The sequence below is a fragment of the Glycine soja genome, chromosome 13, assembly GCF_004193775.1.
Source record: "Glycine soja cultivar W05 chromosome 13, ASM419377v2, whole genome shotgun sequence".
NCBI lineage: Eukaryota > Viridiplantae > Streptophyta > Magnoliopsida > Fabales > Fabaceae > Glycine > Glycine soja.
In genome coordinates this window covers 28109408-28131366 of record NC_041014.1, presented here as the reverse complement: position 1 = coordinate 28131366, position 21959 = coordinate 28109408, and the positions used below count along the sequence as shown (strand labels likewise).

Sequence of the window (21959 nt, the reverse complement as noted above, 5' to 3'; positions counted from 1 at the left end):
TATTCCGCCAAAGACATCAGGGTTAGAATATATTTGTGGATTGGGGATAAATTGCATGAATAATTAGATTAATTACGTTTATTATATTGAAAGAGGGGAAAACCAAGTTTAATCCTGGTTGTTCAAACCTCTCAATTCTCACAATACTAGAATCGCTTTAGTACTATTCTCTTTTACATTACTATTGTTCTTACATTAGTTCTTTAATTAATTAGTTTTACTATTCATTGTTCTTTATTATTCAAACACAAACCATTGAGAAAACACTTTTACAAAACCTTAGTCTTTCGATTAGAATTGCTTGAATAAACACTAATCCTTTGGGAGACGACTTGAACGCAAGTCCTAATATTATTTCGAAAATTATGATTTCACTTGACTATATGAAAAATCCTTAACAATACATTAATGTTAGATCATATAGATTCAAATCAACGACTATTATGAAATATAAATTTTGATCAATAGTTGTAATAGTTCCAAGTAAACTTGAGACTAATAGTTATTATGGAGATAAAATCTCAATCAAATGGCTCACAAAAGTTCAAACCCATATAGTATATAGATGTTAAGGAAGTACAAGATTGAATCATCAATGAGATTAATTATGGTGAAGATAAATTAGAAGATTAATAATGCATACTATTACTAATTTGATGGCATAACAATTTAGTAAATTTATCTATGCATTGATCCTACTTTCCAAAAGGATCATATACAACTAAAAAGATGAAACTAACTACATGATGATGATTCCAAAATCTCCATTGAAATCAATTGATATTCATGTTGGCCAACTGCTATTGCAAATACTATTTACTGTCCTTCGATCCTCGTTTAGCTTCTCCATTGAACTCTTCTTCCACCTATGCATTAATTCCCACAATTAACAACATTATTCAAATAGGCAACCTATGAATTCCATTACCACTACTACAGTATAAGATAGACACAAAACTTCCATTGCCATTCATCAAAGGTAACAAAAAAAATTAAGGTATTGATTTGCCTTAAAAAGAATAACTAACTAGCATGTCATTTGTCCATGTGCTTAAGGTATCTTCACTAAATTATGCTTGTAAATTTTATATCTTGTAAATGTAACATACATGCATTTGAACTTGCAAGCCATTGGTTCATTCGAAGGTTACCTTAAAAGTTATACCAAGATCAATTTCTCCACAATAAGATTGATCTGCACGAATTACTCTGTACTTTAGAGGTTGTAGCTCAGCCGCACCATCCTCTACCCCTATGGCTAATAAATCTTCCACATAGACTCTACACACAAAGAAAAATAGCTTCCTTAAAGCATGAACATTTATACAAAAAAGAGTGAGATTTGCTTGATTAAATAAATAATGAATCTATCTCCAATCTCTTGGTAGCATATATTTACTATATAATGAAGCTATTGAAGTCTTACATGGCTTGACCAACAAAGTCATCTGCAGATAAAAGATCCTTGTCCATGATTTTTAAGATAATCTTGTATGAATTACTCAGTGTAGGATATTCTACCTTGAACACAAATTTCTCATTCCATACCGGATTATTGCCCTGTCCTGCATTGTCAATTTGTCACAAGAACCATTAAATCATTTTTCTCTCTTGTATCCTTAATTATTTTCTAGAGATCATGAAAAAGATTTAAATGATAACATTTTAATAGTAGTTGATTGATTACATTTACAGGTCAAATTATTATACCCTATATACTGACTCTTTTCAAAATACATATTTTGTCTTCATCAATAGCCATCGATCAAGTCTATTTTCATAAGTCTATTTAACACAATTAAAATGAAGTTTAAGGAATTCCTCATATATATTATAAGAAAAGTACTCACAATATATTAATTTTATTTTCTATTTAACTTCTCTCTCATTTTTCTCTTTATTTCCATTACATCATTTTCCCCCTGTATTCCTCATATAAAGCTCTATAGTTATTTAAAACAACTGAATATGTTTAGTTTTCTTGTAATTCAAAGCAAAAAGAAGAGACTATACCACACTAATTTATCGAGTGATTTGAATTTCAACTCAACTATGATATACGATAGGATATAGAACTAACCCTTAGCAACACTACTCCTTTGCTCTTGGCCGTTGTATTGTATCACAACATACGGGTCCATACTACCTATTAACAGAAGAGAAAGACAAATAATAATGATATTGTTAGAATTGTTAAAGTATGAGTTAGGTTAAGACAGAATAACTTGAACATGAACATGCTAAAAAGAACAAAGAAGAAGAAGAATGCAAATCAAAGGAGAACCCGGTCCATAGTACATATATTGGTGTTTCATAATATTTTTTTGGTTTGGTTAAAGGGTTCATGGAATCAACATATATATATATGTTAGTTTCAAGAACATCATGTAGAAAGAAATTAAAAACACATTTGAAAACAAAATGAGGCAATATATACCAAAGAAATCAGTGTCACACAACTCCTTTGCTTTCACAAGCTGCACCTCCATGAACCCAATTGCCATCTCTTTCTCACTCTAACCGTGTGTCTTCGTCTCTGAAGCTTACAAGTCAGCAAAATTCTTACAATTTAATGTCTAATAAGTTTTTTCCTTCGACGTTGGAATGGGTGGTACTTGCTTTATGTAGAGGATTCATAATTAGTGGCATACTTTGGCATTCACGGGGGTGGTCAACCACACAACCACCCACCTTCATCTTAAGTCTATCCATTTCCTAAACCACAATAAACAATTGTCGATTGGCACTCGTAGATGATATAGTATAATAATATATGTCTCGGTAAGCCTTCATCTAGGGATGCTACCTTGGATAATAATAGATAATTGTCATTAGTCTTTTACTCACATCACGTGATAAATGTTTATCTTATTATATGAAGTTATGTTCTTGCTAGGACCTAGTAAAGTGCAATTTAATTATGAATATTTATATCCTATCTAGTGGTGGCTCAACTTTAACCATAGCTTCTTTTTTCAACAATATCTAAATTCGAAGGTCACCTACTCGGAATCTTATTATTCAATTCAGCAGTCCAATAAATGTATAAAGGTCATTCAAAAGGGACATGTATGCCAGTTTGGTCGAACTCTCGTGGAGTTAAATTAAAATGGTTTCACGACTCAAGTTGCAACATGAATAATAAGGTGATGTTATTATAATCGTGTTTATCATTTTCCCCACGTTATTACCAACTTTAAGGGTGGTTTTCTAGATTCATGAATTTGGAAATTTGAGAACCAAGAGTCAAATTTTGAAGGCATTGGCACTCATGATGATGCTCGTGGATCGTTGCAGAATTTTGTTGAAAATGAAACCATTCACGTGCACGAGCGTACGTCGGGGCAAGCAAAACTTAAAAAAAGAAAAACGTTTTTATAAATAATGAATTGTATCACTTTATTTTTACTTCACTTCTTATTTTAAAATTTTATATAAGATTTAATGAAATTAAAAAAATCACCATTTCTTACACAAATATTTCAAAATAGGTAACACTTTTATAATTATTTACAAAAAGAAAAAAAAATCAAATCAAACAGTTCTTAATTTTTCAAACAATACCAAGTCCAAGCGACAATTTCTATCAATAGGTAGTGCATTATGGGGAGCATTCTAGAGCACAACTTGCAAACCTACGAAACCACGCGCACAATAGAAAGATGACGGAGATTAAGGTGTGAAACTAAAACATATTTCGCATCGTGTGGAAGAAAAAATAAATTCTTTTAACTCTTGAATTTATTAGTACTTGTATATCTACAATGTACGAAATAAATTATATTCCTCAATTTAATTAGCTGGTTATTAACTTTTTTTTAGTAACTGAAAATTTTGTTTGATCCTATTAGTATTATTTGTTGGTAGATTTTTTTTTACTAGCTTGTTGTAAGCAGCATTTTTTGAGACACTGACTTCTTATATTTTATTTTCTTTTTACTCTCAAAATATTTATATATTTACCTCACAATGGTATTTAAAAGTGTGCAATGATATTATCATACTAACTAGCATATATTCATTTTCTTTGTTGGTAGAGTATAAAAAGACTCATATAAAATTATGCTAAACACAAACATAGCCATCCTATTTTCTATTTTACACTCAAGTCTTGTTGATTATCTTCTATTAACACCTTTAAAATCTTGTTTTATGTTCAAATGATTAGGATTTAAAATTGATTTTGGTTGGAAGATAATTTGATTATTTGAATCAGAAGTTGGAAAATAACAAAAACAGAGAAAAGATCGAACGACTAAACTAAGTTCTTGCAATCTCAGCAAATTAACAAAGACAGCTGACAGATGGATCCAAATTGCATGGGGGTCCATCTTAGCCTTTGACACCAATGTTAGCCATGAAGAACACGTATCACCTTAACATTCCTTTGCCTTCTCAAAATATTGAAAGAAGCCTCACAGGGAGTTCGAGTCTCACAAAATTGATTATAATAATAAAAGCTGAAGGCCTAAATTTAATTAAAAAATATTGAAAAATTAAAATTATACATTGATGATGGTATAGGGGAAAAAATTGTTATTAATCTTTTAATAAAATAGCTTATGAACATTGTTGGTTAGTTACTTAGTTGTCAAGAACCAAATCTAACACGTGTCCGCGATTGATTCATTTGATTGTTGTTTATCTTCTGTTTCTCCTAGAAGAATACACAAGTTAGAGAAACTCATATTGCTGGAGTGTCCATAACAAAAGTATATGAGCTCCAGCATATACTTAGTGAGATGCCAGAATATGCAAGCTAAATATGTGCAAGATTTGTCATTAAAAAAAACAGATCAATATTAATGTCCTAGTATTAAGTTTCTTGATGCAATTCTCATTCAAATTTTGCCACATAGGCTCTTAGAATGATAGTTGAAAGAAATGTGAGGATGGAAGAAATAAATTTTCTTTACTAGTATAGTAGTATTAAGGAACCAAAATCTGTACAACAACCAGGCATGCTTTTCATTTCATGCTATACAAAGTGGCATCTCTATATTACTTCAAAACAATGCAAAATATGTGTAATATTACGTCCAATGTATTTCCTCTTCTCCTATGTATGAAGAGGAGAAGGAGATAAACTTGGATTAGGAGTACCGCTGCTGCTTGAGCTTGTGTCTTTGGAATCGTGAAGATTTTCCAATGATCTCACCACCTCATATATGTTTGGTCTAAGTTTTTGTTCTGTAGATAGGCATTGAATTGCAAGGTGAGCTATTCTCTTTGCTTCGCGCTTTGAGTATTGGCCTTCTATGCGAGCATCCATAACTTGGGAGATCTTGTGTTTGTTGGTGAGGAGTGGTTTGGCCCATTCAACTAAACTGTGCTCCCCGCTTGGCCTGTTGTTGTCCAGTGCACGTTTCGCTGACATGAGTTCCAGAAGAACAACTCCAAAACTGTATATGTCACTCTTTTTGGTTAGGTGACCTTCAACAAAAAAAAAAGACAATGGGAAAAAGGTTAGGAGTGCAATTGTTGGAGATCTCATATCGATTACTGATATGACAAAAATAGTATATATAAGTGCTCGACAACTCTCATTTTATGATACTCATTTAATAAGCTGTCATCTGTGATTAAATTAGGCCTAAACTCAAATTTTAAGAGAGTATCAGAGACAATGGGAAAAAAAGTCAGGAGTGCAATTGTGGGTTCATCTTTTTTGGTTCTGTTGTTGTTGGCTTCTTTAGTGATTGCTGATTTAGAGACCTTACCATGGAGAGGTCTGAGGAGTAACAGAACAGCAAAGATGGGAAAGGGAAGTGTAACTCATTTACTTAAAATGGAAGGTTCGGGTCAAGCTAAGGTTTTGAAATTTGAAGTAACTTTCTGGATTTGAGTTGAATTATGGAGAGCATGTGAAATCTGAACGCAGTTATGAAAACTGCAATTTTTAATAGGTGGAAAGAACTAAATGATAAGCTGAACAGATGGAGAACAACTTAATTTTTCCTAGTAGTCTCAATTCAACATATTGGAACTGCCAGTGCAATCAAGATTTTGGATACACACTATTCAGGTTTCTGCATTAAACCTCGAGGTTTAAATGAATATCCACTAATGCAAGGTATGATCATAGGATGAAATGTGATACTGGCTTGAAGAAGAATTGAAATACCTGTGGCTATATACTCAGGAGCTGCATAGCCATAGGTGCCCATTACCCTTGTAGAGACATGGCTCTTATCACCTTCTGGTCCATTTTTTGCCAACCCAAAATCCGAGAGTTTTGCATTATAATTCTGTCATTGACAAAAAGAAATTTTAGAAAGCCTATCTAACTGATACTATCTAATCTCTTAAGCTTGTATGACCAATGTGATTCACTTACAGAATCCAGTAAGATATTAGAAGTTTTGAAGTCTCTATATATTACATCTACTTCATCACTGTGAAGAAATGCAAGACCCTTAGCAGCATCTAGAGCAACCTTCATACGGATGTTCCAAGAGAGTGGTTGAAAGTAAGAACCCCCTGATCCAGAAACATAGGTTGATAAGAGATCTTGAAGTGCTTAAGGTACTAAAAAATAAACAAAGTCAACCCACAAAGAAACTTACTCCTGAACAAGTGATTATCCAAACTACCCTTGGCCACAAATTCATACACCAAAATCCGGTGATCATCCTCTAAGGAGTAACCAATTAGTTTCACAAGATTAGGATGACTGAGCTGCCCCAGGTAGTTGATTTCTGTCTACACGGTACGAAGTTAATCAATCACAACATTCACAATAAATATCTAAGCTACCACCATTTGTTTTGCTAGAAGAAATGCTAACAACACATTCTCTAACACGTTCTTTTAAACATACTTGTTATTGTTGGTTGAAATTGATTGGAAATCATAAAATTTGGATGTCTCACTTCTCATTTAATGAGTTCTGCTCATAATTTTGTAATTTCAAATAAATTTTAACCAATAATAAAAAGTGCTAAAAGGACTGCATTAGAGAATGTGTTGCTAGTACTCCTTAATTTATCACATGCATTACAAAAAAAAAAAAAAAAACAAGGGTCACACTCACAAGAAACATATCTTGAAACTAACTTGACTTCCAAGCATTGAGCAAAGTTCCAAAGTGTAAAAGACCATGCCAAGTGAAAAGTGACACTCACCAACCATTCAATGTGTCCCTGGTTGCTTTCTTGGTTAAGTCTCTTCACTGCAATGACCATTCCTGTCCCTGGTTTAGTAGGGGCAAGTGTGTGCTCATCAATCCACCCCTTAAACACAGAACCAAACCCGCCTTCACCCACCATACTATCCGGACGAAAGTTCCTTGTAGCAGTTCTTAGCTCATTGAATGTGAAGTTCTTCAAATTGCTGGCCTGCAATATCTCATCCTCACTCTGAGGTGTTAGAAGCATAGCTGAAGAGGACACCTTGCTGCTTAAACCGCTCAAATCATTCTCTTCTTTGCTACCATCCTTTGAATTCAAACCTGCCCATATCAAAACAGAAACATGGATTCACTTCAGGCCATATATAAGCACTCTATAGACAAACTCAGAAAGGGAAACAATTTTTCTACCAATCATCTCAATAATGTTATTGCTGCAATTTAATTCATACACTTCTCTTTTTACACTTATCATTTTTTTATGGTTGTGTAGAAAACTTAAAATCTTACATTACAAGAACTTTTTTCTTACTTAAAAAAAAGGAATAATCTCTACCATATTATTGAAATTTCTCTCACAACTTTCTTCTCTACTTTTCACTTCTAGAACCAACGGTTGGAGAGACCACGTTCGCTGAGTTCTCTAGTGAACTGCGTAAATTACATTTGTTAATTTTATCTTATTGCATGATAAATTTATCCTTTTAAACTAAATTTAATAATTTCCAAATCCTTAGCTCCTTTAAATGTGCAGGGGATCCAACTTCCAAGTTCACGGTTGAGACACTGCAGGTGAAAGAAAGACTCAATTGAAAGGTATTTATGGATAATGGGAGACATTAGTTTAATAAATTTTTAGACCAAGTTTCTCAATCAAACCAATAAACGGTGGCATTTGATATCAGGGTGTTTCTATTTTTACTTCTTTTTGGGATAATAACCACATATATCTTCACAGTTCTGCTATAGGATTATTATAGAGAACAAAAACTCGAATTGAAGACAGACTACTTATTAAGTTAGAACAGTCTCGTGTTAGTTGATCCAAAGTCTTTCTATTTTGCTTTGGATCTGCATAACTCATCATATATTATTCATCTGAAGCAAGTCTTCTGTGGTGTTTGTGAGTCAAACATTAAACACATACAATACAAGCAACACAATTTTATTCACAAAAGCACACAAAGGTGGAGCATTCAAAAGTGCAATATAAGCAAAGAGAGTTCAGAAACAAGCTGATCGATCAAGTTAAAAAAGGATGAAGGGAAGAATAGAAAAAAGAATGATACCATTACGTGGAGGGCTCTCAGCTTTGATCTTTGAAGGTACACTAAAGAAGCAACCCATGAACACAGAGCTAAGCTAGAGAAGAAAAAAGTGTAACCAGCTGAGCTACAAGTTTGAAGTTTTCAATTTGGAAGAGAGAAGAAAGAAAGCAAGTATGTGTGTGTGGAAGCGTGAAAACAACAAAGAAAGTTTCCACGTGAAAAGTAGTTGTCAGGCGAGGACTTATGTTATCTGCAAAATTCAAAGGCACTATTGAGTTGTGTTGGAAAGTTATGGTGTGAATGATGTTATGGTATGTTATGGAGTTGTTTTCTTGGAAATTTCTTTCATTGCACTTTATTAGACCATCCAGAAGAACAAATCAGAACCGTGTTGTCCTGGCCGCCACCTTAGTTTGGTTTGAGAACAACTTGGAGGAAAGAGAAGCCCTCACATACATATTTAATTACTTATTGCCTTGCATTGACTTAGCTTTTTTTCCTTTTTAATTTTTTTTCATCTGAATTTATAGGAATGAAAAACATATACAATTGAGTTTTATATTTTTAATATTTTTTAATAATTTTAAAAAAATTATATATCCAAGACTCAAATTTGAAAAGTAATCTTTTGCTGATAAAAAAAAAAAAGGTTACAACAGTCCTTCTCCAATTGATTTATGCATGGGTAGTTTTGCTTTGACTTCTTTTGAGCCTTACTAATTACTACTTTCTATTAAGCATAATTGGATTTTCTTTTTTCCAATGTTAATGTTTCAGTTGAATTGACAGAATAAAATTGTACAATTAAAATAATAAGAATTAAATTTGTGAAAAATATGGGAATTAAATTTAATTTTGAAAATAATAAAAAATTAAAGTATAATTAAGTTTTTTAATCTTCTGTTTCTCTCTATGCTTGTGCAATGAGAAATTTTTTCAATATTTTTCCAAAGTTACTACTTTCTCTCAAAAATCATGTCTTGTTTGTGGATAAATTATTAATCTCTAATTTTTTTTCCCGAATGACACGTTGGCTTCATTATTGTTTGGACACGTTTTTACAGTGTATTATCTAACCAGTTAAAGTGAGTTTTTAATAAATTTAATTAAAATGTATTGATAATATACATTTTTATACTGTCATCTGACTGTAGATTATTATACTGTCATCTTTGTTACATTAGATTTAGTGTCAATATAAAATACAAACTAATTTCAATAATTTTTTAGTTAAAAACCTTGAAATATAATACAAACTAATTTAAACTAAATACATAGACCATCATAACTATACACGCTTAGACCATTAGATTCGGCATTACATTTCAAAATTCAATACAAGAAATCTTAACGCACGTTTGTTTGTGTTTTTTGAATTATATACTTGTTAAAAGAATGCAAGTTACGCCAAAATGCCTCGACTAGACTATTTTACACTAAAATATCCAGGGGACAGAAAGATAACTTTTGGACGACATTGTGTTTTTAATTAAAATAATTAATACATGTACCTAGCCAAGCTTATCTTTTTCTTTATTTTCTTTAATGGGTTTGAAGTTTGAAGTCAAACCAAGACATTAATATGTCCCCTTCAGCCGGGAGCAATGTTATTATGACATTGGCATACTTTCCACGTCCTTTATAATAGAGTAACTTTATATCTTAATACAAGTATTTCTAGAAATTCACTTTATATAAGAAAATGTTAGATATAAAAAGAATTCATTTAATATTTTAAAAATATAAAAATATTCAATATTTATCATATAGAGTAAGTCCCCTAAAAAAAATCATATAGAGTACGTAAGAGGATTGATAAAAGGATATTTTATGAAATTTAAAATTATTATAATAAAAAAATATAAAAAATATTATCAGAATAATTTTTCTCTTTGCATTATACTATTACATTGGCTGCGGCTGCTGGGCACGTTATCATAATTTAGAGCATGAGATGGAGATTGGGAGAGGAAAGAAAGAATTTATAATAATGCATCAATTGTTTGGGGGGCAACCATTATTAATGACCCATAACGAAAGGGAACTTGGCTTATCACTCTAGGTCCTCATTCTGAGGTCGAAAACCATTTTTTTTTTTTCTATTGAATAGGTCGCAAATCATCTGGGTCAACGTTTTATTGATATAAGATGATTTTTTTTCTCCTTAATTACCCATATTTTTCTATTTATAATCATGAATTAGTCTATTTGTTGCGATTCATGCATACTGGCTCAAAGTTGGTTTTCTCGTGACCAGAACAGCGATAAGGATGATCATTGTGGAAAACATATTGTTGAAAGTGGCATTGAAGGATCTCTCTCTCTCTCTCTCTTTTGTACTAATAATTTATAAACTTGAGGATTAAAAATTTAATTAAAATCAGAAAAAAGTTATTCCTTTAACGATAGAATACTAGTAAGTATATATTTGATTCAGTATATTTTTCTAAATAATAGCTTATTTTTTATCAATTTTATAAAAAAAATTAAAAAATGAACAACTATTACTATTTTTCTCTCTCTCAAGAATGCATTTAACAGAAATGTTCACGGTTCAATTTAAATATAATATTAAACATCAATTTAAAGCTCTTTGTGTTAGATAATTTTTTTCGAACATCTAATTAACATTAAATAAATTAAAAATACATAGTCATATTTATAGAGATGAGTAACAATTATTACATCAAAATTTTACATATTAATAAAAAATAATTAGCTTTTAAAAAAGTAAATGAGGAAATGAAACTAATACACACAATAATGATGTGATTGACATAACGAAATTATATAAAAAAAATTAATATAATACTTTTATAATTTTTTTACAAATATAAGTATGATTGGTATAATAATTTTATAAATATGTGCGTGTTGTAATTCAGTTTAATCAGATGAATTTTAAAAATTAAATCTACAATTGGAGAGAGAGAAAAATGACTTTACGAATTTTAATTCATTCAATTAGATTTTAGTAATCTATGGAGTATATTAGATTTGATTCATTCATGACCCTCATTATTTTTCTGGTTTTGTATATAATTCTTTCGCAAAGAAAGTACGTATTCTACATTTGAAAGAATCAAACGTCCCAAGACTAGCACATCTGGGGTATGACAGTACTGTATCACAAGATCAGTGAGCAGGATTGTTGCAAACTAAAGACAACCATTTGAACTCTGCCTGGCAAACTAGCCAGTGCTCTAAACCCAGTCAAATCACAATTTTCCAACCATCTATCTCTTCCTATCATGACAGAACTTGTGAGTTTCTTGTTTTGTTTTGATTTTTAGAAACTTGTGAGTTTATAGTACTGCCCCTTGGTGTTCCCCATTGGATCTACTTTACCAATTTAGCACTCACAATTCATAAAGGGTGCTGTGAAACATTATTTTCTGATATCTAGCCACAAGCGCCATAAAAAAAAATGTCAACAAGTGATTACGAGTTAATAAAGATTGAGGTACCTGCATCTTGTTACAGGTCCTTGTAAACATTTTGTTTAATTTCTCACAAATTTATTTTACATTTAATCTAAGATATATGTTCGTATTTGGCTTGCACAGACGTTTGTTCTTAAAGTACGCATGAACTGTCAAGGATGTATCAACAAAGTAAGGAAAGTACTCCAAAAAGTTGAAGGTAAAGTCGATTTTTTTTCTCTATTTCAAAGTTCTATATTCATCTCTAAGAACCATTCAATCAAAATTATGTATAAACTTCTCATGTCATATAGCATATATGTTGTAACTATTCACAATACGACCTGCAAAAAGAAGTGGGAAGAAAAATAAAAAAGTTGCAATAAAATAGGGGCTATTGTATCCTACACCCTCATTATTACATCCTGCACCTCCCATTACATTTCGAAAAGCCCATTCTGAAATGTAAATTTGTATTCTGGAATGGAATTTCTGGAATCCAATAGGTGTCCCATGCAACAGGAGTACAGATATAAATGCCTAAAATATGTTACAAAAAATATAATGGACTGATAGTAATTGAAATTGAGTCCTAACAAGCCATTGGTACTTTAAGCTTTAAGATTATATGTATTTCTTTTTTATTTTTCAATAAGATACGACTACTTAAGGTAAAGGCATCATGGAGTACGAAATCCACTAGCAGAGACTTTCTTCCTTTGCTTCGTGGCCATGAAAACTCTTTCATGTTGGGTGGTTAAGTAATTTGGAGATTTTGAACTTGGAAACTAGAAGAAAAAGCGTTTTCCTAGAAGCAATTCTATGTTTTATTCTTATTTTCTTGTCAGTTAGTTGGAAGTCATGCCAACATGGTTTTCAAGGCAAATTCCGGTGTATGCATGAATCAGTTGTTTTTCCACCCGCATGATCAAAGCTAACGGCAATCCACAATGGTAACAGCCGAAAAAAGTTAAAAACAAACCTATATTAGAGGTTACTTGTGCAGCAAAAGATCTAAGGGGAAAAGGAAAAGAGTGCTGATACAATAAAATGTTTGGGGTAGTAAGAATGGCGTAAGAGAGCGGGGAAAAAACAGAAGAAAATATAAAAGTAATACCTTTTGAATTCTATTTCCCTGTTTGGTTTCTAATTGCACATGTGCAGGTTGAAGATGTAAGTTAACCATTTTCCATTGTATATCTCCAGGTGTCTGCAAAGTAGATATTAATGCAGAAGAGCAGAAGGCAATTGTCACAGGCATTGTCGATCCATCCACTTTGGTCCAGAAGTTAGTCAAATTTGGAAAACATGCAGAGATATGGAAAGCAGGACACAACGGTCATCAGGACAATAACCAAACTCAAATAATAAACGGTCCTAGTGACTCTGAAAATTAGTATATGATTACCACCTTTGGTGAAGATCAATGGGTACCCCAACGGGGTTTTAATCCGGTTACGGGTTTCAAAACCATGGAAAGTAAGATTAATCATCATTATGCAGCACCATTGTTTTTGGATAATGTTAAAAATAGAACCAAACAAAATTTCACCATAATTAATGAAAATCCCAGATGGGAAGAGAGTATGATACCCGTGATGAGGCCCGCAAGTTTTTATGAGAATAGTGAAGCTATTAATTCTGGCTTAGAGAACCAAGAATGGGCACGTAACTTCCCTGGAGTGTCATCAACTAGCAAATATGGTCATCAACCATCTCCTATGGCCAACATACATGGATACCATCATGAATTTCATCCATCAAATATGATGCAGTTTTCGTCCTATCATCATGGACCTGAACAATTAACATCCACATGGAGGATGCCAACTGATGTGATGATGAATGCATACATGCATCATTAGCATGTGACAAACCAAAGTCATTTCTCATTGCCTTTTAAGTTTGACTCTTTCAAGTTCTCCTATAAAGCTATCATTTACATGAAAGCATATCAAATCAATTATAAGAACTTTATGCCAACATAAAAAATTAGACAAGATATATCCATTTTTCCACATTCATATCTAAACTCTGCACATTCTGATTCTTATACAAATTTTTCAAACATTATCGCTAAAACTCAAAAAATATATTCAAGAAAATATCATCACAAAAGTTTTCATACAATAAAGATGAAATTCAAACTTCAAGCTCATTAAATATAAAGTCCAAACTCGGTGCAAGAGTTTAAGAATCCTTATTAGTTAGACTCAATTGGCATCTCAACCTAGTGAAAACATGTAGCAACATTAGCAATTCAATCTCCTGTTTCCATGTCAGTGCAAAGATAATTGTATCACACATTTATTTTACTTTCTCAATATTAATTAAAGTTGGGATGTAATCGCTAGATATGAAATTGTGAAGACAGTAAAGAAAGGAATAATAAATTCAACCAGCTAATCTTTATTTCAACCTTTACCAAACGCAACATAATTGGGTCATATTGGTAAATAGTAAAGTTAGCTTTAAATAACTTTCCAATTTCTATATTTGATCAATAAATAGGAGACAAATGAAGCAACTTTATTCTTAATTTCTTGTAACTGCCGACATCCTTTAAAAAAATTTTAATAATACAGGCAAATACATACATGTTCAATTTGTATCACCAATTTAGCTGTATATTTCAGCTTTAAGTTTTACTTGTGGGGTGCGAATATCATCCTGACTTTGAATTAATCTAATCTCTAAACTGGTTGACTCGGAATCATGTCCAGCGCTTTTGTAGTCACTAAGTGTCCTGTGCAAAACTGCCTGCACATATTGGTGAACCTTGAACGATTAATTATCTGTTACTAAAAATTGGGGGCTCATTAAGCAACATGAATGCCATAGTCTAAAAATCTCAATTAATGTCACTAGTAAGAAGTAATAAATCAGTCAAAATATTTTGAATGATAGAGGGCCTTTGTTGATCCAAAAGTACTTGTACGCAGAAGAAGAAAAAAAATAATAAGATTAAATGGCACACATCAAGAAAATAAATACCTGCAAGCTTGACACTGCAAGTTCTGCAGCAATCTCAAGGTTGTCTGGGTATTTCTGAAATTAATAAAGGCAAATATCTTATCACTAATATGAAGTTACTAGTAAGACCAAACAATAATCACAACTCTTAAGTAAAGGTAATACATTGCTCCAACCAAGAAGAAGTGCAGTCATGAGATCTCCCGTTCCCTACAAACATAAGAAAATAGTTAAGGTTCTAGTTATTGAATGTTTGAATCTAAACAGAATGGATTGAAGAACTTTATTGAATAAATTTATACGTTGGTTTTTTGAAAATTTTCTTGAATGAAACTTTTTCCTATTTATCCTTTGGGCTTTGGATAAACTTCTTACTGTCTAAGAAGCACCAGGTTAAACGGATTAAGAGCAATTAAAGTAATATGTCCTGTTAGCTGTGCTGAATTTTTGCATGCAGAAACATGTGGCAGTCAAACAAGGCTTTACATGGCAATGATGATAAAAGGGTGAAAAATTTTGGTGGCATTGGTGTTTATGCTGAAGATTCACCCTAAACCATTGCATTCTTCTCTATTTTTCCAAGGAGCATATAGCTACTGCAATGAAGATGAAGTTTTTTAAAATGAAATACATGGTGATTTTTAAAATTTTACACAATGAAAACAAAGCCAAGGTGATTATTGGAGCTCTAAATGCTAATGAACAGGAGATCATGCACAGCTCAGATCTATTTAGGGAAATAAAGTGATACATTCTTTGATACTCCACAGATTACAGATGTAATATCATAGAATAGTTCAAGCTGAAATTATCCATATTCGACTCCAAATAAATTTTTGCCTTTCACTTCCCAAAAAAATTAAAATTGTAAAGATCAATATTGGCAAAACCATATATAAACAGAAGTATTTATGGAATATTCATACCGTAAAATAAGCTGGTATTTTTGGAATCACGATCCTAAATTGTCTGGGAGGCTCTCCCTATCAGACAAAGATAATACAAGTTAGGTTGTTACCATGAGAGCACAGTGTGTAGAGAACAAAATCATCACTGAGTATCAAGCTATATAGAATTTAAAAAGTGGATGAAAGATGGAGAAATGTATAGACTTAACCACTGAATGTATATAATAAAACAATTAAACAATAACAACGAAAGACAAAACAGTTTTTCATGCATTCTTAAAAACAGAATTGTTCTCACTTGATACGCTTCCTATGATAAAATAAGTAGTTATAAATACTATTTTATATATACAAAATACAAATGCCCAATAATTAAATTATATCAGAAATTGAAGTCAGGGACAATTAGGAAACAAATATTAATTTTCAATTTCTTTTATAAGAGATAAGAGATTTTAAGAATGTGAATACATAATCTCTAGTTGGATTGTTGTTAAAATACATATGCTGGATTATTAGTTGATGAAATGACATGTACACACATTAATAATATTTTAAATTCAATTCAATAGTTTGTATGATTATGCAGAGGCACATATTATATTCCTACTTGAATAGTGTATTACTCTCAAAGTATGTATACATTTGAGGAACAGGTCCAATATGCATGTACATTGAATTTTACTTCAGCACATTGTTGCAAGCTGCAATGTGATAATGATGTGGTTTGTCCACTAAGGGTGTGTTTGGTTTAACATTAGGTTGAACAGGTACACAATCCCATGCATGTTTTGTGAGAAGTAGGAATTTGGAGCTTTTGATTAAATGGAAGTTTGGGGGTCTCCCAACGGTAAACCAAACACGCACTAACTGTCACCACTCACCACCATTTTGTGAGCTACCTCAACTGATTCATTCGTTTGTCTCTAGACTGGCAATACTCGGCATCATTTGTTTATAACAAGTGAGGTACTAACTGAACCATGCAGCTAACCAATTCACCAATTTTTGGTTTAACAAATGTGGTTTTCAGAAAATTGTGGAATTGTGGAAAATAAATTTTACAAATCACTGTCAATGCTCAAGCCATACGCAAACAATATTATGCAAGAAAACTATGAAAATTTAGTAATTTTTATCTCCATTATCTCTCATATTACAACAACAACAACAACAACAACAACAACAACAAAGCCTTATCCCACTAGGTGAGGTCGGCTACATGGATCACACAAGCCATTCAACACAATTAAAAACCATTATAAGCCGCATTTATTTCACCTTTTCTTTTTGATGACTGCCAATGAGGAGAAGAATCCCGTCTATATTTATACTTGTAATTATGACCTGAAGAGCATATACATCAGCTAAATGATTGAGTAACAGACCCAAATCTACACTTTGGAAAATCATCAAAGAGTTATTGTGAGTTGTGACATCAGATGCATACAATTTATTGGCATTAAAAAAGAACACTAAGAAAAGGAGTTAAAAATCTACAGACCCAAGCATGGAATTCACATATGCAATTTACAAACTTAGATTCAAGCTTTTGTGAGTTGATTGCAGGTTTTCTGTACACTAGAAGTGTGCCACTTTAGGACATTGCTAGATACAAGGATCCAACCCCTCTACTGGTGTTTGTATGTACTAAAATCCAAAATTTTAAGGTAGTGAAGAATCTGGTGGAATTTTATTAGCAGAATAAACAAATAGCCAACTTGCACTGAGAGGAGGGGATGGGAGATAAGAGCTAATTTATTCACACACAAAAAAAGAGATATAAGGATTATTAAAACCAGAATCATAACTGAAAAAAATTACAATTAAGCTTAAAAAAAATTAAAGCAATCCAAAATGCCAAGTATCCATATGCCATGTTATACCATTCAGTAAAAGAATGAACATGATAGAAGACAGGATAAAGTGATTTGGTTCCATCTATGTGAAGGGCTATATGACAATGAAGAATGAAATTTGTGTAACTGCAGCACTACTAAATATTTTAGCTGTCAAGAAATACTGAAATAGAGTAAACACTTATTTTGGTCCTCCAGAGATATACATAACATCACATTGGCCCTCCATTTTGATGTCATTTTAAGGGCCAAATTGATAGCAAAAATGTGACATCGAAGGACTAATTTTCAATGTTGCATATATCTTGAAGGACCAATCTTTATAAATGGAGAACAGTGTGACATCACATATATCTTTTGAAGACCAATTGGACATCCAATCTGCAGAATATAATAGTAGTTCACTAGTTCCAAACTTCCAATTTGATTATGTATACCATATCAGGGTTTTCCATAAAATAACACAGGCCCATATTCAAATTATTAAAGTGAAACTTCAACAGTATCTACTGGAGACCGATCAAAGGATTTCTGAGTTGCTTTGGGAAATCCTCAGCGCGATTAATTATATGTACATGATTCACAGTCTCTAATATTAAAATACTAGGAAAATAAAGAAACTAGGAAATTAGGAAAACAATACAAGTCAAACCCTGATTATTTGCAAAAATAAATAGGTTAAAGCCCAATATACAGGGCCACTGAATAGAAAATGTTAAGGAGTTAATATTAAAAAAATGTTAAGGAGACACTTTCCGACAAATCCAATTGGTGAATCTTTTCTTTACTATCGGAGTCAAAACATCTGAATACATGGTTTTAAACTTAATAAAGAAATCAATTTGCATAACTTGAAAAACTATAAAACATTTGTGACTAATTGGTCAAAACAGATGCCCTTGACTATTAAAACAACAACAGTAATAAACAGTTTCCATACACAGATCAGAAGGGAAAAGTCATGACCAGTACAACAGCCTATGTTGAAAGGAGAAAGGTTAGACCAAGAGGTTTCAAGGATCCCAAATAAGAAGGGTATTTTTCAACATACAACAATAAAAGCAAACCTTTGAAGGCCCAGCTGCATGGAGAAGCCTACAGGCCTCCCGCCCATGTCCTTCAGACTGAATCCTATAATAAGTATAAAATTTGAATACTTAGAAGGCAAAACAGATATATTGTGGAGAAGCTCAAACAGAATGTATATGTACTAAGCTGATTGTAGCAGTGGTGATAAAAGATAAAGAAAAATCAAAACAACGAACTAAAACTCAAAACTACCTTTGGGTGATAAAAAGATGTAATCTTAATTGTTATATAATTACCTGAAGCCTGTCAGTAGTTCTGCCTCAAACTGGTTGGGAGTCAACACTGAAGCTACTGGGACAACCTGCCAAAATCTGTGTTACTCAGATGTCACAAGGAATATACTTCTCAAATTAAAAATAGGATACACGAAAGGGAACTATGCCTGTATCATCCTATAAAAATAGGAACCTATTAACCAAGCAATAAAATAGAATTTTCAATTATAGGTGAAGGCATACAATAGTTCAGTCAAATAAGTTTATATGTTTTCAATTTGCTACATTGTATATGACTATACAGTATATATTATTTGCACTTGCACACCTGAAGAAACATCTTTGAAGAACAGTCATACCTTCTCACGATAGACTGATACTAGCTCTTGAGGAACATAAAGCTTTCCTTCATCACCCATCACTGGATCACATACTGACAAGGAAGCATAATTTTATTAAATACAAATATACATGTATAGATTTATTCTCTAAAAAGAAAAAAAAGCTTTAGGCTCAAGTGCCCAACACCCAAAAAAGAAAAAGATTGAAATCATTTTCCCAGGCTTCGGCTGTCTGGAACACAAACTGTAGTTGAGACTTAAAAAAGTGTAGTCCCTGTTGGCTACAACAGGATGTAAGTTCATTCTTCAATTTCTCGCTTTATGTATAAAGACTTAAATTATGTCTTCCATTGTTCCTTTTAGTAATATCTAAACACTCATAAAAGCTAGGTCAATATAAGATGGTCTGATGTTAAAACTTAAAAGTAAACCTGAAAATGATAAAGGAAAGCACAAACATTGTATAAGGCCAGATCGAATAACTTATTAGTGCAATTTTATGCAGCATATCAAACAAATCCCAAGTATTTTCAATATTCTCACCATATGTAAGACCTGGGTTTGTTGACCGAAGTTTGTTGACAACTTGCAATACAGTGTTTAGAAAAGACTCTGAACCAATATAACCTGAAAATACATGGATTGGAATAGGTAATAAAGGAACTAAGGAAGTAATGAAAATAGAGAACAAAATAAAATTGCAACAAAGTGACAGGTTAGTGATTGAACACAACCAGCAATATTCAGTAGAGTGCAAAAGTATATCATAAATAGCATAATGATTATAATTTTAACACTAAAGGAAATATTGCAGGATGGCTCAACAATAATACAAAGTAATGATTTTGAAAAAGAGAAACTTAAGTTTGTCACCCAAAAAAAATTAAGAACACAAGAATTCCAACATCCAAACAGAATATGACACTCAATAGACAGTCAAAGAATCATTTCGTCTATTTTCAGTAAGATCAATTGAAGCATTTTATCAAGAGCTGCAAAAAGAAAGTTCAATAAGACAGGTTGCCACCTATCATGACAAAACTTGAATCAACTGCCTCATTTACCTATTTAATATACAGTTCATGAGGTATTTAAAAATTAAAATACCTGTTAACAAGTGAGTATAGAACAATAAATCATTTCCTTCAAGGCCTTCTATTAGATCCCAGAGTTGCTGTCCATTCAAAACCTGACCCTTAAACGTTGGGTATCCTGCATTATAACCATCAAATTTATCAAACCACAACTGCAGAATTACTTAATCAAGCATACCATACCACACCTAAACTTATTCACATTGACAGACAGCGTCACACCGTATATCAAGCCACAGAATCCTGAGAAGCTGAATGAAAAATTAAAGACTCAGCTTGCCTGTATGATTCGAAAACTGCACAGAATTAATTGGATCCACATCATATCCCAGTAATTGCAGAGGGAAGACAGCGGATTTATTACCAACATACCCCTGAGAATAATAGCAAACAGCCACAATGTCAAGGTAATTAATTAGTTAGCAAGCTGCATGCAACTGACAATGACATTAAAGGGTATTGCCAATTGCCAATAACGAATTCCATTTTTGTCAATCCAAAACAACATGCATATAAAAACACATCAACCATAACATCTTTTCACCCTATTTTAATCAGTTATGAAAGCATTTGATGAATAATTAAGAACATGAACATCTCAATGTATTGATTTTAATATTGCTAACATTGCAGGTTATCATTCTTCATTTCTACATACGATTAGCGACATCTTAAACGAACATGTGATGTGTTAAATACGTATTCGATGTAAAACATGCTGAAGAGAAGAAAGAAAAAAAAACCTGAACGGTGTGAGATTGAATGCTGAGAACTCGACCGGTGTTCGAGGGAAGAGCGAGGGAGAGGATGGGAGGCGCCATGCGCGAATTCCTCGAGTTTCGTGCCCTTGAAAAACGAAATCGGTCAAAGACGACGAAAATTGGAATGAAAAGCGAATGCGGTGAGGTTGATAAAACTGAGAATCAGAAGAGAATGATAAATCTACCGGAAAATGCGAGTTTGACAGGAAAATCTGAAATTGAATCGGTGTGAGAGTGTGAACGGAGGCTTTAACAGCATGGAACAGTGTTCAACGCTGAGGCAGCCAACTCCTGCGTCTACATTCATTCATTCGTTCATATTATAATATTGTGGAATAGATTATAGATGACGATGACACATTTCATGTGTTAACTTGTATTATTGCCAAAGTGCCATCACACGGGAAGGGAAGAGAGATTCCAATTTTTTTGTTTTATTTGTTAAAAATATGATATCGAATATGACACACAACAAAAATATATGTTAGATATACGTTATAAGGATAATTCTCTATCACGTATATTGTTAAGATCTTATGTTTTTTTAACTGATTTTTATTATCTTTTTTCAGTTATGAAAGAGATAAAAATATTAATATATGTATCATTTTAATATTTTAGACTTGAGTAATAAAAATTAAAGATTTTATTTAATTATTTTCAAATTAGAACAAAAATATTTATAATCTTAGTTAACATTTTTTTACGAATCAAACTCACCATCCAAGTTTGGTTAAGTATCATAATGGCAAAATAAGACGACCTAATTCAACCAACTTAACTTCTTATATTTTTTTTTTCTTGTACTTTCAGTCAAATTTGATTTAACTCCTTATAATTTTAAGTTGATTAATTCAATCCATGTATTTTAAAAAATAAGTAAATTTAGTCCTTATATAT

The 21959-nt window shown here is 32.2% G+C and overlaps 4 protein-coding genes across 5 annotated transcripts; 1 reads left to right on the top strand and 3 right to left on the bottom strand.

The window, feature by feature from the left end:
* Positions 1 to 530: 530 nt before the first annotated feature.
* Positions 531 to 2677, bottom strand: LOC114380854 (elicitor-responsive protein 1-like). The gene is made up of 5 exons (XM_028339939.1): positions 2438 to 2677; positions 2081 to 2146; positions 1427 to 1565; positions 1152 to 1281; positions 531 to 866 (listed from the first exon to the last, which is right to left on the bottom strand). The coding sequence occupies exons 1-5, from the start codon at positions 2502 to 2504 to the stop codon at positions 813 to 815; spliced, it is 456 nt and encodes a 151-aa protein (XP_028195740.1). The 5' UTR covers positions 2505 to 2677; the 3' UTR covers positions 531 to 812.
* Positions 2678 to 4887: 2210 nt separating this feature from the next.
* Positions 4888 to 8809, bottom strand: LOC114380853 (receptor-like cytoplasmic kinase 176). 2 transcript variants are annotated; one of them, XM_028339938.1, is made up of 7 exons: positions 8419 to 8809; positions 7686 to 7915; positions 7125 to 7450; positions 6567 to 6702; positions 6338 to 6480; positions 6125 to 6248; positions 4888 to 5433 (listed from the first exon to the last, which is right to left on the bottom strand). In XM_028339938.1, the coding sequence occupies exons 3-7, from the start codon at positions 7374 to 7376 to the stop codon at positions 5060 to 5062; spliced, it is 1029 nt and encodes a 342-aa protein (XP_028195739.1). In that variant the 5' UTR covers positions 7377 to 7450; positions 7686 to 7915; positions 8419 to 8809; the 3' UTR covers positions 4888 to 5059. The 2 variants fall into 2 exon arrangements, with proteins under 2 accessions (XP_028195739.1, XP_028195738.1); XM_028339937.1 differs by lacking the exon at positions 7686 to 7915.
* A 3015-nt stretch (positions 8810 to 11824) lies between these two features.
* On the top strand, positions 11825 to 13218 carry LOC114381753 (heavy metal-associated isoprenylated plant protein 37-like). Its single transcript, XM_028340973.1, has 3 exons — positions 11825 to 11860; positions 11964 to 12039; positions 13026 to 13218. The coding sequence occupies exons 1-3, from the start codon at positions 11825 to 11827 to the stop codon at positions 13214 to 13216; spliced, it is 303 nt and encodes a 100-aa protein (XP_028196774.1). The 3' UTR covers positions 13217 to 13218.
* A 990-nt stretch (positions 13219 to 14208) lies between these two features.
* On the bottom strand, positions 14209 to 21413 carry LOC114382820 (pyridoxal kinase-like). Its single transcript, XM_028342454.1, has 13 exons — positions 21245 to 21413; positions 21042 to 21144; positions 20579 to 20672; positions 20312 to 20416; positions 19748 to 19831; positions 19223 to 19296; positions 18885 to 18949; positions 18627 to 18690; positions 16982 to 17047; positions 15719 to 15775; positions 14958 to 15002; positions 14814 to 14867; positions 14209 to 14579 (listed from the first exon to the last, which is right to left on the bottom strand). The coding sequence occupies exons 1-13, from the start codon at positions 21364 to 21366 to the stop codon at positions 14439 to 14441; spliced, it is 1074 nt and encodes a 357-aa protein (XP_028198255.1). The 5' UTR covers positions 21367 to 21413; the 3' UTR covers positions 14209 to 14438.
* Positions 21414 to 21959: the final 546 nt, after the last annotated feature.